Below are 13,684 nucleotides of genomic sequence, written 5' to 3' on the forward strand. Positions count from 1 at the left end.
TCAAAATTGTTGCTTTAAAATCCGCAGTCCTAGATTACTGGTCGGGGTTAGCAGGTGCCCAGTAACTCACTTTTTGCCCCAGGGCCTAGTAGGACGTTATTCAACCCATGTGTGCAGTGCACAAACTTGGGTTGAAATACAGAAGAAAAGAGTATCTTATAATGTGAACAGAATCCCCCAGTATGAGGAGAAATTAAGTGGCTCACTCAGCTTAGCTCAATTGAGCTCATTTAGCTTTTAATGGAAGACAGCGCGAGCCTGGGAGAAGGTGCTGCCTGTCAGACTTCGCTCAGGGCGGCACCGCTCAGATAAAGGCAGGAGAGACTTCCTGGTTGGCTCTGTTGGGTTTTGTTGTCCCACCGCCCACAGAGCCTTGTGGACCCGACAGAGAAGCTAGGCCCGTTTCGAGTCTCGGTCTTCGGCTGTAGCTCGCACACGGATAAATAAGCCAACGAACACCTCGTCGAAACCGAGGCGGCGGTGAGAGGGGGAGCCGGAGCGAGGGGCCGTGGAGAGCAGCTGTCCGGGGATCAGTGAGTTAGCTGGGACGGAGCTATCCGGCGGAGCCGCGGAGGAGACTCTCACTCTCAGTTTGGTCCGTATTTAACTTCACGAGCCTCCAAACTACGTGAAGACTTCAAGAAACTTTTGTAGACAAGCTAGGAGACAGCGAGGTAGGTCTTTATAAACAGCAGACCCGTCAATTTAACATAATTTTAATAACATACAGTAGGTGTAACAACTGGAAATCCAGACACCCCGATCCAGCTGCCACAGTTACTTCCTGCTCTGGTTTATTGCATTAGCACTTTCTGGAAGTTAATTTAATATAGCGCATTATAATACCGTAATATACATAATTCACACATAACATAATAACCGTACAAGCCCTGTTAATCATTACACATGTTAGCCGCAGAAGAGGCTCTGCCCGAGGGCACTACAGCAGGGCAGCTGTGCACCGAGATATAGATTTTAATTTCCTAGTAAGTGCCTATGAAGTTGTCCAATATATTTTAGTTTATGTGTTCTTATCCTCCACTAAATCAAATCAGCCTAACTCAAAAAGGGTGTAAACGAAGTTGCCAAGTATGTCTCAATCAGAGTAATTAAACGTGGGGCTGCAACTAACAGTCATTTTCATTATCAATGAACCTGTCAGGTTTTTATTTATTTATTTTTTATTCTTTACAGGTGGAAAACATAAAAGTGAGTAGGGTCCTCGAAATTTGATCTGCAGTTTTGAAATTTGACATTATTTACATTATAAGTCAAGTGTGTTGTGTGAAACGGTATTAGAGCCTCTCAGCTCTCACAGTGAAACCATCACAGTTACTGCAGTATGTTCAAAAAAGAGGCTGAGATGTGTTAAGATTTCAGATTGTTCTTAAAAGCACTATAAAAATGTAATTTCTGAGTAACATAAGAACCACTACAGATGCATGTGCATGTGTAAGGGTGGATGTGTTGGTGTGCACTTAAGCAGCATATGTACAGGTCCCAGATTTTTGTGCTACATCTGTGCAAATTTCTTAGTCTGTATAATGTCAGTGGAAAAATATCCACAGTTTTCTAGAGTCCAGATGCTAAATTTTTTATCACCAAAAGAAAAGAAAAAAAACGGAAAAAAGCAGAAAATCCTAACATTTAAGAAGCTGGAATCAGCAATTGTTTGGCATTTTTGACTGGAGAAAAATTGTAACAATTAATCCCTTATCAGAATAGTTGTGGATTCATTTTTTGTGGATTAACTAATTGTTTCAGCTTTCTAACTCATCAATTACATGTTGACATACAGTATTTACCCACAGTAAATCAATCAACTAAACTCAAACAGAGTGTCTGTAGTTTCCAGATTGAAGCGTCACACTCAGGTTGCTAGATTGACTAACTATGGTGTCTGTGTCCCAATTAGGGGGTTCTGTATCTGGGTACTTTACCTTGGAGCTGCTGTTACCAAAAACGGTCCCTCCATGGTATTTAGACACTGTGATTTCTATAGCTGTACTGTATTGTACATATTGTATATGTCTGTCTGTTGAGCACTTACACTTCACCTGTCAGGATCTGGTGTTTTCCATGTAGTTTACCCTCTAGTGTCACAGATTTCAGCACATCAGAATCACAGCTATCAAAATGTACGACCGTGTATAAAAACTAGGGTGGCACCTCTTTTGGTAACTGCTAGAAAAGTGTGATAAAGTAAGATTAAAAACAACTGTGGTGGCAGCAAAGCTGTTTTGTTTTGTTGTGTCATAGTGAAAATTGCTGAAACATTATGATTGCCATGTGCCTATCAGCTCATGTGACACATTCTTGCCTGGATCTACTATAATATGCCAACACAGAGTGACATAAACTGACAGGTTCCCATTGTTTAGTTCACAAACCATTGTTTTTAATAAGCTGCCGAGCGAGGTTAATCAGTAATGTGAGATCACATTAGAGTGTTAATTAACTGTCCGTCGCACCAGGAGGTTAAATCTATCTCCCTCTCATCTCTACATCACGCCTCTTCCTGTCCACTTAATATCAAACTGTGCCATGTGAACATTTGGAGCTGGCTCACTGCCATAGTATAAATCTGGCATTTTAACATCCTGTATCTTAAAGCACTGCAGAAGCATCCTGTGGCATTTCAGCAGCTCTCAACTGTTGCGTTTTCCTTTAGGTTGACGTAATTAAATAAGGGCTGTTCTGTAAAGTGTCTCTGCTACAATGAAGTCAGTCAGTTGGTTCTTTTCACTTGAAACACATTTATTCACTGAGAGAAATCTATAGACTTTAATACAAAAGAAACCATTCACTGAGTTGACAGTTGTTAACAAACCCTGGTTTTGCAGTTAGTTTCACTCCAGGTCTTTCAAGACTTTTCATTGTTGCATGTTTCTATCTTGTCTCATCATCTGCATTTTCAGTAAACATTGTTTTGGGGGCCATCTTAATGTCTTTGTTTCTAATGGAGTGAGTCGTAAAAGCAGACCACATAACAGTTACATTACAAGCAGTTATAAAATGTCCTGCATCCCCCTTCCTGGAACCAGTTTTACTCGATATGGGCAACTCCCGTCAGCTGAATCAGCCTGGCCAGCAGTCACATGAATGACCAGCAGTCAGCTCGAATGATAAAACAAAGCCTGTTTAATAAGGATTTTGTCCAATATCTTGAAACACATTGACCTGTATATTAAAACAACCAAACTGAAAAAGAGTGTATGCCAAGTTTCCAGGTTGAACACATATGTGTGGCTAGTTTTACTAGTTGCTAGTTTGTTTTGCAGTAGACTATTACACAACTTCCTGCTAAATATGAATGTCATGTCCCCAATAGCCTAAATATAGGTCAATAGACGGGGTACAAGGGTAATGGACATTTAAAAAAAAAAAAACAATTCAAGTAGAATACAAGGAAAACTCAATGAAAAGCACATTAATTCCAAAGAGTAAGAGTACAGAGAAAATAGTTAATCAAATAAAAAGATTTTACCTGATGAAAATCAGTAAAAAAAAAAAATATTACACAGGATCCTCACATATGCATCATAATTTTCTTTTAACCGACACTGATGTAAATACAAGTTACACTTGAGACCCTGTGAAGCTATAAACAAAAAGCTGCACCATAAGAAAATCTAGACATACAAAAATGGTTGTAATCTTTTTTTTTAGGTCAATGTGCAGTAAGTATGACGCACAGGTAGGACCACGGTTTCACACGGTGACATGACACATTGTTTGTGTTGCTAAAAGAAATGAATTAATGGGCACTTTTAAGGTCGTTCAATTATTGTGCTGATTTATGCATTAATGATGCATTAATATGTAGGCAGCAAGTTAATGTAGCACTGTAGCAGGTTAAGGTGGAGCTCATTTTATCTACTTTATACAATTTTAAGTAGTTTAATCTTTAATCTGTTCCGTATGAAAAGTCCTCTTCCACAATAACTAGTAACTACAGCTGTCAGATAAACATAGTGGAGTAAATGTGCTTCATTTTTACTGTTTACTACCACCACTGGAGCCAGGAGAGATGTCTCAGAAATCCTCGACCTGCAGTGAAAGTGATATCTGCGGACGCCTCCCACAGAGCCTCACTCCTGCTGTGTGATGACAAGCGTGGTGAAAAGGGTCAAGAGGCTACGCTGCAGGGTTTGGGTCAGTTATATTGTAAGAAAGTGTAGGAAGTACATTTTTATCAAGACAATGCCTGCGATTTCCAGAGTTTGGTTGCTGGAATGGCTGAAATCTTACTGAAGGATTTCATTTTACGATAATCTGAACCAGGCTCATTCACATGATTTACTATCCTCTGTTCATTTTCAGATCTATTGTGTAAGTCTTGGCAGGGTTTGTGTGAGTTTTATCATCCTGGTTGTTTTCTGTATTCGCTTTTCTTCAAGTTTTTTTTTTTTTTTTTTAAGAAGTAAGTCCTTACAAATACACTTTATTTTGTTTTCTGTTTTGTTGAAACAAAGCCAGACATCACACCAGTAAAATAAAATCAAGCTCACAGGCTGAGATGAAATGAAAAAGCAATGAAAGGGTTTTCTGGTTTTAAGTCGTAACACAGGAGGGTGGAGGTGGGGACGGGGTCTGCTAGTGATCCAGACTTGGGCTGTAATGGCCTGTAAGATGTTTTTGTTAAATCTGGAGACGACTTTGATAAATTTTCTCCCAAACGTGCCATATCGCTTTCATTCTGATTAAATTCCTGTCCTCGGGGGGAATCGTGCTGCACTGCCCAGTCTGCGTTATCTCCGTATAATAGTGAGGCCTATTTTTGCCTTTCTGACATTTCATCCCCTTTGAAGTCACTTCATCTTTGTCTACACACACTCAGACCTGCTCAGTAGGTTATTCATAAGCCCCGTCTCCAAACAGAGCTGGACTCTCAGTGCAGCTCAGGACGACTGTGGAGGCTGTTCTTGTTGAAGCGTTGCTTTGTTTCACTTTAAAGACCAAATGGTAAATTACAGCCTCTTAAGTCTTGACAACAGCTTCTTCCTCTTATTGTGAGAGGACCCTCCATGGATTGTGTAGCCTGTCGGGATTATAGCAGCCAGTGTTCCTCCTTCAGTTAATGCTTCCTCCTGAGTGTTGTCCTCAACCTCATTTTCTCTTTCACTCTGTCTTATTAGCCTCTATCTTTCTTCATATGCCCCGAGGATGTCGTGTACCTATCAGTCTGTTTACACAAACTCTCAGTTGTTGTGGTGCAGGACTCCAGCACTGTGATATTGCCGTCATGCAGACAGGACACTTAAAAAATAAGTTGATCGACAGAAAATTAATCATGATTACTATTTTGATACTTGACCAGTGTAAGGCATTTATTTCTTGTTCCAGCCTCTGGACTGTGAGGAATTGTTTTTCTTTTTCTTATGTGATAGTAAATGTATAAATTTAGGGTTTTGGACTGTTTTGAAGATGTCACCTAGGATTCTGGGAAACTGTGGAGGGAATATTTCACTACTTTCTGACATTTTATAGGCAACAATCAAGAAAATAATCAGCAGATTGATACTGATAATGAAAATAATCAGTATTTGTAGTCCTACACTCCAATACCACCCTTCATTGACACAGATTTAATCCAAATCCCTCGCTTGATTCTCTAATTCCCTTCTTTCTTTCATTTTCTTCCCATCCCTCTGCTCCCCCTCTTCCTCTCCATCTGTCTCTCGTCACTCCCCGCAGTATGTGGTTGGAGCCACGGGCGTTGTAGAATGAAGAGCCCGGCGCACCGCACCAGGGACATCGAGCGGCAAGCTGGCTACCTGAGGCCCGAGCACTGCGCCCCTCCCCCGCCCCGCACCAGCTCCGACACCATGTGGTTCATCCGCGACGGCTGCGGCATCGTGTGCGGCGTCATCACCTGGCTCCTGGTCTTCTATGCTGAGTTTGTGGTGGTGTTCGTCATGCTGCTTCCCGCCAAGAACGTGGCCTATAGCCTCTTCAACGGGGTGCTCTTCAATGGCCTGGCCTTCCTCGCCCTCGCCTCTCACGCCAAGGCAATGTGCACAGACCCGGTCAGTCAGACTGATACTCTGATCATTGGTTTGGGTGTGTCGGCTTTTTAGCTAAACACTTTCTCCTAGTGCTCTGCAGAACACTGTCAGTTAGTTTAGACTTACTAGAAAAAGTCTGATTAATCGATAAGTCGATTGACAGCAAAATAATCCGCAACCATTTTTATTATCGATTAATCGCCATTTTTCAAGCAAAAATGTGAATAATTGTGATAGTGAATTGAAAATCTTTGGTTTTGATGGCTGGTTGGACGTTAGCCGGCAGATCAGCCAATAATGAAAACTATTATTTTTCAACAAAGGTTTGTTTTTTTTCATCAAGAAAAATGCTTTTACAGATATGACATTTTGCTGCTTTTTTAAACCGAATGTTTTGGCATTTGAAATGCACATAATTTGATGACATCACCTTTGGCTTTCGGAGACTGATTCATTAATTAATTAGGAAAATAATATGCAGATTAATTGATAATAAAACAATCATAGTTTTACAAACTAGCAACTAGTAAAACTAGCTTCAACATAGTTGTAGCCCCAATATATGAGCTGTATAACATCTTTGTACAAACTGTCTCTAAATAATAAAACATGCAACCCAAGACAAAATTTTAGATAAAAATGTTTCGTAGCTTTTCCAACTGCGTTTTATTAAATGACACAGATTTACTCCTGAACTATTGTACAGGTTCATTGTTCTTGTCAAATGATTTTCATATTTTTCTTTGAGTTTGAATTTCTTGCTGTTAGGGCAAATTTCCAGTCATAAAAGAACTCCTGCAGCTAAATTAATACAAAGGAAACGCACCTGATGACATCTGACATAATAGAAACTACAACTACTTCGCGCCTTGTCAACACGTCTTTTCTCCCCTCTCTCCCAGGGAGCCGTGCCTAAAGGGAACGCTACCAAAGAATTCATCGAAAGCCTGCAGCTCAAACCAGGACAGGTGGTGTACAAATGTCCCAAGTGCTGCAGCATCAAGCCTGACAGAGCTCACCACTGCAGGTACAGCGCTCACTGTGTGAATGTGTCTGCAGACCGTAGGAAATTTTTTGCCAGTTTTGCAAACTCTGCACCTTTTTAAGATGTGGGTCTGGGCAGGTAGAGTGTTCTGCTGGAGTCTGCACCTCACAGAGGAGAGTCTTGGTGTGACGCTCCCACTGGGGACTCCTCTCCTCATTTGTGTTTGTTCCTGCACCGGCTCTCCTGCCCCCATCCCCCATGTGTGTTTAGTCGCTGTGGAGCATTTCCCTGTAGACTCTGCAGCTTGATAATAAGGAATTCCCGCTGCGACTGCTCAACCGGTTTCCTGGGATCTGGAGGCACGAAAAGAGCAAAAACACTACAAAGTAATTGAATTGTAAAGCCAGTGAGTGACTCTGTGGCAATGACATAAATGGGTGTTAGTTTGAATGAAGTAGATGATTTTCTTTGTTTGTTTAACACCATGAGTCATCCTTCTAGGTGGTTCAGATGATACATTTGTCTCTAATTACCCATAATAATAATATATCACACACAGGGTGGCAGCTTTTGAAATATAAATATCCCTCAGAAAAACAAAGCACACAGGCATATTGAGTGTGACTTTCTGCTTTGTCAGATGATAGATTATGAGTTGTCAGGCTTTGCCTGTCAAATAGATAAACCCCACACACACTCCATAAACACATATAGACAGACTCCAGCCACCATAATTGAGAGCAGTCTGGCTTTGACAACTGTCCCAGTCTCACATCGGTCAGTGTCAACACATTAGGCCACTAAAGACGAACTGAGTGTGTGTCTTTCTGTGATTCACTCTTTTAAAAGTTACATATATTCTACATTCAGATTGGTCACTGATTTCCCCTCTTTTTTTTTTCATTCCATTTTGTCATCTCTATTATGTATCTGTGTGTCCACAGTGTGTGTAAACGCTGCATCAAAAAGATGGACCACCACTGTCCCTGGGTGAACAACTGTGTCGGAGAGAACAACCAGAAATACTTTGTGCTCTTCACAGTGAGTCTTTAACCTCCACTCATCAAAACAGTGTCTTCAGAAGGATCAGTCTCACATTATCTAAATATTATATAAAAGGAAAAAGGAAAACCTGTCTTGCAAAATATATAAATCACCAGACATTCAGACTGTAAAGTAAAGACAGTGTAATTCAAAAAGGGGTTCCACATTTTTTCTAAAAGACTGATGGTTTGTCATCAAGCTTGTGGATCATAGCTTCTAGGGGAGTTAACATTATCTTGGTAACATTAAATCTTTGTTTTGTGTTTCAGATGTACATTGCACTAATATCCTTCCATGCACTCATCATGGTGGCTTTCCATTTTGTGCTCTGCTTTGAAGAAGACTGGACAAGTGAGTAATGCAGTGTCGTAGTGGCTGCTAAATTTCCAAATTCACCAGCGACTCTGCTGTTTTCCCACTATTCAACTTTATGTGCAAATATAGTTGATTATTCCCACCAAAGACTGGTTGGGGTAGATATTCTTTAAAAAAAAGAAAAAGAAAAAAAATAATGGAAACTGCACGCTTTTAACTCTGATGCATTTATTTCAACTTGAAAAAAATGACATTTTGGAAAAGAGCCCGCTGCAGGATACATAATTTAATATTCTTACAAGCCATGTTTCAGAATTTACAATCATTTTTATTAGTGTACTGTATCTTCTTTTACACAACTTACAAACTTCGTCTATTAAAAATGGAAACTCTTTTTTTCTCTTCTTTATCAGAATGCAGTAACTTCTCTCCACCAGCAACCGTCATCCTCCTCATCCTCCTCTGCTTCGAGGGTCTTCTCTTCTTGATTTTCACTGCAGTCATGTTTGGGACTCAGGTTCACTCCATCTGCACCGACGAGACGGTGAGTGAAACGGCAGTAGTTTCACTTCCTCATCACTCTGCTATGAACATCCTGAAAATGAATTTTGGGCTGATGGTTGAGTTCACACAGCCAAGTGTGTTAAGAGTTGTGAGGATGTTCTTTATCTAAAAGATTGCATCCCAACATTACACAGGAGCAAAAATGTTCATCTGAACTTGCCAATGTGTAAACATGGTTTTAAAAATACATTATTGCATTTGTTTTTTGTTTTGTTTTTGAACAAATTGTACTTACAGCTATATTGAGAACACAACCAGTCACAATCACACACAACACAATCCAAAGCATTTTGTCCAATAATCAGAGAATTAGGGAGCATGTGTTAGCGATGTGCAGCTGAACATGATTAGAAAACATTTTTGTGAATTTAACATCAAAAACAACCCGGGAACTCCAGCAAACATTTGAAGATAACAAAACTGGATGAACAATTTCTTTTATCGCATTATATTTATTGGGCAGGCATTTGTCCTAAGCAGTTTACGTTATTACATTATTGCATTCAACCTCCATTAAAACAAGAGTTCATTGCAAAAAGAAGCTGAGATAATCTTGCACACATTTTCTTTGACATTATAACACAGGATGCTGCACTTTATGTAATTTTAGAAATGAGAGAAAGGTTGTTTGATGTTATGCAAAACAGTCTGGCTTCAAGTGGGTTTACACCATTTAAAAAAACACCATGGCAGTTAAATAAAAAAAAAACAAAAAACAAAAACATTAATTCGGGTTGCCCTGACAACACTTGTGGTAACAGCAGGTGTTGTATTACTGCAAAGGCTCCTTGAGCAGCCACTTTGTCAGAAATACAGCAGAGGGGCAACTAGTGTATCTGTTTACAGTGCAGCCGAACGAACTTGTTGTTTTAATGAAGAAATCAGTCAGTAATAATTGCTACAGTGAACTGATTTCATGCTGCACGCAGTGCGAGTAATTTCTCACTCAGCAGGAGGACCTCATAAGGTGTATTACCTTGCTGAGAAGTTGTCGTGCAGCCTGTTACCTGCAGCTCTTCATCTAGCAGCTCACTGTGGTTCCTTTGTGTTCCAGTACAGATTTCACTTGGAAAAATTATCTTTATAAAAATAGATGAAAACACAGAAAATGACCATGTCTTGTTTTGTAGGCACATTTGAGATTAACAGTTGTGGTCGGTGTTTCTTGTGTTTCCTCCACTAACAATCAAAGCGACAATATAGAAAGGTAGTCACTGAATATAAATGCATTGAATGCTTATTTCTAAAAAAAAAAACAACCTAAAATGGGGTTTGGTCTCTTCTGTGTTTTGATCTCATCCCCTCTTCCTTAATTTATTGTCATCTCTCTACTGTTGTTCCTCTAATAAAAGCATGAAATGCATAAAAAACACTTCAAAAAGCAATTCATAACACTATGAGGAGGAAAAAGTGAAATACTACAGGATCAGTGATAGAGTTTAGTTGACCAGGCACATGTGTAGGCCTTTTAACTGAAGAGCAGTTTGCAGAGGAGCTGATGTCAGTTCTGACATCCTGAAATAAGTCCTAATGATGAAGGTTAAAGGTTCTAGATTCATACAGTTTGTTCACAGAATCAGAGCACAGATGTAAATATAAGAATTCACTCACAGCCTCCAGGCAGGTGGAGATTACTGCGTCTTTTCATATCGTATCTGCTCAAACCACCCACGACGATGACTCACAGTGTCACGATATTCACTAGAAAGATCATCTATTTCGGTCAATTTCAGTCTAATGGAGTCTGCAGTGCTCTGCTTGTGTGTGTGTGTGTGTGTGGGTGTGTGTGTGTGTGTGTGTGTGTGTGTGTGGTGTGTGTGTGTGTGTGTGTGTGTGTGTGTGTGTGTGTGTGTACTGTTCTTACACATCAGGAAATACTGGGAGTGAGTCACCTCACCCTTATTAGGACAAAAGAAAAGAAATGCTTCAACATGTTTCATTTTTAATCCCTTTTTTTAGTGATTATTTTCTGTTGGTACATTAAATTTTAAAGACACAGCTTTATCTTCAAAGCTGACACAGTTAATGTTTTGCAACAGCTTTGAATGTGAGTCAGTACTGGAGAATTATATCTTCTCATGTCTGTCATATCTTCCTCCTGCAGGGTATTGAGCAGCTGAAAAAGGAGGAGCGAAGATGGGCCAAAAAGTCTAAATGGATGAATATGAAAGTGGTGTTTGGCCATCCGTTCTCTGTAGCCTGGCTGAGCCCGTTCGCAACACCCGATCACGGCAAGGCGGACGTGTACCAGTACATAGTGTGAAAGCTGGTAACTAAGCTGAGCTCTGCTGCTGTGGACTAAGACTGATCAGTCCTGGTCTGCCTGTTGGCTGGACCTCAATGAGCATGAACTCCTCTCATCCACTTATATACTGTCTTTCATTTCTGGATATTTCTTTTAATTTCACTTCAGGGTATTCAGTTCTAAGCCATTGCAGTTTTTTTTTTTTTTTTAATCTTGTCACCTTCTTTACATTTTATAGTTTCCCTCTTGGTGCTGACTGAGATTAATGAGGTGTAGCTGTACCAAAAAAAAAAAAAAACCCCAACCATCTCAGACTACGCAGCAACAACTTGACAAGAAGCACTTAAAGAGTTGGTGAAACGACACCAAGAGACTGAGTTCTGCCTCCTCCGGACTGAAGTTTCCTGCATCATTTCCTGTTTCCGATACTAGACAATGTGAACTGAAGCATAATGAGTATTTTTCTCTCCAAGCAGCACGGTCCAGGTTCCAAGACGATCACCTGGTGTTGTCATCCTGTAAACATCGTTGTGGTCCTCCTGTCACCTCTTGTTTTCCTGTATTTCTGTCGATGCAATAGTCTTTTCCCGGATGCTGCGGATGATTTGCCTTAGGACAGCACGTTAGTGAACAGTGGCATCTGCTATTTAAAAAAAAAAAAAAAAAAATCTATTATTTTTGCCTTAATGTTGACAGTCAGGGTGAGACAGGATCACACTGGTTGATAGCATTTTAAATGAGTTTGTTGTATCCTTCTTTGATGCCAGATGAGTGGATTTGTTCAGGTCAAGTAAGAAATGTTTTTTGAGAGTAAACTTTATCAAGTTTTCTTTTGATTTACATCGACTTTTTGTCTGCACTCAACTCCACCTATCTGGTACTCCAAGAAAGTTAGAGCAAAGGCTGTGTGATAGAGAGCAGCATTAGCCTCACCGCGGCCAGATAAAGTTATAATCCTTTATTCAGTCCCAGTTGATTTGGTTACACCTGTGGTTTAATATTTAAACAAACACTCGATGAGCAGCTGTACAATAGAACTGGTTTATTTTTATTATTTTTTTTACAGTGCAGCCAAACAAACTCATGCTGTTTTTAATAAAGAGGTCAGTCACTAAGTAATTTGTAATTTTATATGAAGCCATAAGCAGCGACGATCTGATTTCATTCTGTACATAATGTGAGTAGTTTCCCCACACAGCATGTGTCATGCATGTGTGTGAAGGCAGTTTGAATCCAGGGCGGGAATGATGGACTCCACCACTAATGATGAAAACTGTAAATACAATGAATGGCTGTTACTGAAATAATGCAGAACACAAATAGTATCAAAATGTACTATTTATTTAATTTATGGCAACCTTAAGGATTATAACTTTAAAGTCTTGGCAGGTGAAGAAAGTCTTTATATTCCACCGGGCAGTGACCGGTGTCCTTTTTGATTATTCGACAAGTGTGTGCAGTAAATGTGGACGACCTCTCTGCTTGATGACCATCACAGTCACCGGCTCAGATGGAAAGTCAGGGAATTAAGCAATATGCATTGCTCTCTGAGTGCACTGACCCTAAGTGTAATTCGCTCACTTTCAATTGATGGAATTCACTTCTGGATAATCCAGTTTGTCATAGATTGTAGTTGTGAGCCTGACTGGAGGGAAAAAAGCCTTACAGGATAAAGTGTTGGTTAAAATTTAGGCCAATGGAAAATGTTCACTGAGGCCCGAAAGGCCATGCTAGAAATGCATATTTTAACCGTCACAGCCGTGGACAATGCCAGGCCAACCAGTGTGAACACTAGATTTTACATTTGCTGGTAAGATTTTGGTGCAGATGGGAAACAGGCCACTTCAGAGCATTTAACACTAAAAAGGCCTTTGTTCAAATGTGTTTGAAAGCCTTACTGTTGTATAAGTCATACTTTTGAAGATGAAAGGAATTATTAGAACATACCCTACATGTTGCCAAATTGAATGCTTAATGAACGGAGGCAGTGAAGTAACCGGTTCAAGTGTTGAGCATTGTCAGGAATTAAATTTTCTTAGGCTTTTAAAATCACTGGAGTTTTTAAAAATTGTAAAAATGTTACGTTAATGTGGAGATGCAACAGTTGCTATCCAGTTTACACATACAGGACACCAGCTTTCTTATTTTTCTTGAATTGTTCAGTATGTTCTGTGTGGTCGGGTATGAAAACTATTTGCAGTACTTACTGTGGACCACAATTTTTTTTTTTTCTTTTTGACTGTGGTATTTGTTTAAAGGGGAATGAAATAAAACTATATATGTGACAACTTTGTGTTCTTTTGGTATTTTATTGACTCTTTATCAGTTTGCTATATATTTTTTTTCTTACTTAAATACACATTTTAAATTCAGGGATGCATTTGATGCTAGTGTCCACATTACAACAAAAAACAAACCATTATTAAACATCTCTGAAATGAAGTGAAAGTACATACTTCTTGAGGGAAAATGTTTAAATTAATTAAATTTAAATATTTAAAAGTACGGTGGCAAAAGTCTGAC

General features: G+C 39.6%; 1 protein-coding gene across 2 annotated transcripts; it reads left to right on the plus strand.

The window, feature by feature from the left end:
• Positions 1-304: 304 nt before the first annotated feature.
• Positions 305-13,449, plus strand: zdhhc3b (zinc finger DHHC-type palmitoyltransferase 3b). 2 transcript variants are annotated; one of them, XM_056399014.1, is made up of 7 exons: positions 305-595; positions 5,698-6,029; positions 6,911-7,035; positions 7,938-8,034; positions 8,307-8,388; positions 8,766-8,896; positions 11,021-13,449. In XM_056399014.1, exons 2-7 carry the CDS (start codon positions 5,727-5,729, stop codon positions 11,177-11,179), a joined length of 897 nt encoding a protein of 298 aa, XP_056254989.1. In that variant the 5' UTR covers positions 305-595; positions 5,698-5,726; the 3' UTR covers positions 11,180-13,449. The 2 variants fall into 2 exon arrangements, with proteins under 2 accessions (XP_056254989.1, XP_056254988.1); XM_056399013.1 differs by having other exon boundaries at positions 308-674.
• The last annotated feature ends 235 nt before the right edge of the window (positions 13,450-13,684 follow it).

Source organism: Seriola aureovittata, chromosome 16, assembly GCF_021018895.1.
Source record: "Seriola aureovittata isolate HTS-2021-v1 ecotype China chromosome 16, ASM2101889v1, whole genome shotgun sequence".
Classification (NCBI taxonomy): Eukaryota; Metazoa; Chordata; class Actinopteri; order Carangiformes; family Carangidae; genus Seriola; species Seriola aureovittata.

What these genes read in the sequence shown, in the direction of transcription:
- zdhhc3b (XM_056399014.1), top strand. Translation starts at nt 5,727, where the DNA reads ATGAAGAGCCCGGCGCACCGCACCAGGGACATCGAGCGGCAAGCTGGC. An exon ending in AGGCAATGTGCACAGACCCG is followed by an intron (nt 6,030 to 6,910) that starts GTCAGTCAGACT and finishes CCTCTCTCCCAG; the next exon opens with GGAGCCGTGCCTAAAGGGAA. An exon ending in CTTTGAAGAAGACTGGACAA is followed by an intron (nt 8,389 to 8,765) that starts GTGAGTAATGCA and finishes CTTCTTTATCAG; the next exon opens with AATGCAGTAACTTCTCTCCA.